The 1,707-nt window shown below is 38.7% G+C and overlaps 2 protein-coding genes across 2 annotated transcripts in view; both read left to right on the top strand.

Moving 5' to 3' along the window:
* The window catches only part of MORC1 (MORC family CW-type zinc finger 1), a 193,247-nt gene extending 192,314 nt beyond the window's left edge, over positions 1–933 (top strand). Inside the window, exon 24 of the mRNA XM_019651169.1 lies at positions 907–933. Coding sequence (XP_019506714.1) covers positions 907–933 — 27 coding nt within the window. The remainder of the gene's footprint in view (positions 1–906) is intronic.
* Positions 934–1,041: 108 nt separating this feature from the next.
* The window catches only part of GUCA1C (guanylate cyclase activator 1C), a 38,221-nt gene continuing 37,555 nt past the window's right edge, over positions 1,042–1,707 (top strand). The window contains exon 1 of the mRNA XM_019651168.1: positions 1,042–1,245. Within this exon, the coding sequence (XP_019506713.1) occupies positions 1,042–1,245 (204 nt within the window). The remainder of the gene's footprint in view (positions 1,246–1,707) is intronic.

Genomic DNA, 1,707 nt, shown 5'->3' with positions numbered 1-1,707 from the left:
GGGGGGGCGGACGGAAATGGAGGAAGGTTAGGCAAGAAGAAGCAAACCTGTGACCAGATGACCCTACGTGGAATAATTCTGTTACTCTTAAGTATGGTTGGTAGCAAGATGGTTTGGGGACCACACGGGCAAATCGTTTCCTTTACTGGAGCATGGATACAGTTTTAGGCCCATGAGCTCAGTTCCCAAGCCCACTGCAATTGGGGCTTGGCTAAAACAAGGTTAGCTTGGGGGCTGGGGTAGGATAAAACTAGCAGGCAGACGGCATGGGTAGATGCAGACTTGGGAGATAGAAAATACAGAACAGTGGAAAAAGGGGGGAAAGTCAAGAACAATGCCAGAAGACACAGTCCAATATGTTCTTTTATCTGCAAACCACATTTTTCTGCTGACTACATTACAACGTTGTTTTTTTACTACTAATAATAGGGATATCTCTTACCATTTCTCTCTCTTATACATAGACTTACTGATAATTTAACAATACTCAATGTATAATTTTTCCATGGTTTTAAAAAATGTTCTTCCTCTAAATTGATCTTCATAATATTTAGGTGTGAAAAGGCAAATACCCTTGTTACTGTTTTACAGATGGGGAGACTGAGACTGGAGAACATATCATGTCAATGTAGTTAGTATGTGGCAAACAAGCCCTGGAACCCAAGTTTCCTAATTGCAACTCAAAGTTCTTCTATTAGACTCCACTGCATCACTCTAAGATGTAGGCAGAATTTATGACTAATAATATAGCAAGGATTACTCTGTCTGAAATAGTGTCTCTGCCCTTCACAGAAAACTGTTATCTCTGAATAGCAAGTAAGCACAATGTCATCCGTTAGTGGTAAATGACCTAATCTTAAAACTGTTCAGATGAGTTAATCTCACGGGCTTTCTATTCTTATTTAGCCCGTAGCTGTAAGAGGTTTAGAGTAGCTTTCTCATGGCACATGTCAGCCTCAAGTTTTAGAGAAGAGTGAGGGACTAAATGTGGAGAGACCCTACATGAAAACAACCAGAGAAAAAGCTGTAGACTGAGTCACAATGGGAAACAGAGAATCTACAGCTGGTGGTCAGACAGCGATTCCTGTTAAAGAGACCTATGTGTGGTACAGAAAATTTATGATGGAATATCCATCTGGCCTGCAAACACTGCATGAATTTAAGACATTCTTGGGTCTGCAAGGTCTGAATCAAAAGGCCAATCAACATGTTGATCAAGTCTATAATACCTTTGACATGAACAAGGTAAGACCTGTTTCTTTTCCTTTGGCTATGGTTCTGCATTTTCCCTTTTTTAAAAATATAAAATATCCTCAGGTAAACATGTGCCCCCACCTCCTCTGAAAGGGGAGGTCTTCAGAGAACCCATAGCTTGTAGGTAAGTGAGTTATTAAACAGATTTAGCATTGACAGCATGAAAATAATTGGAAACTAGCTTCTCTGCCCTTGGAAATGTTCAGCATGTAGAGTTATTTTAAAATTAAATCTAGGCATGGAATTCTAATGCTATCATTTAAAAAAATCTAATAAGTGCAGATTGACTTACAAAGACTGTTTTCAAAGTATTTAATGTATTGGTGACATTTTATAGAAAAACAAATTGTAGGAATCTGCTTTTAAAAGTGTGATTGCATCTAGATTGGCAGGTAAAATCAATACAAATTAGCCCAACATGGTTTCATGCTCAAACCAAAAGTTGGAATGCTT

Source organism: Hipposideros armiger, unplaced genomic scaffold (genome assembly GCF_001890085.2).
Source record: "Hipposideros armiger isolate ML-2016 unplaced genomic scaffold, ASM189008v1 scaffold_154, whole genome shotgun sequence".
Taxonomy (NCBI): domain Eukaryota; kingdom Metazoa; phylum Chordata; class Mammalia; order Chiroptera; family Hipposideridae; genus Hipposideros; species Hipposideros armiger.
Note: the sequence above shows the minus strand (reverse complement) of the source record. Positions and strands in the feature narration are given on the sequence as shown.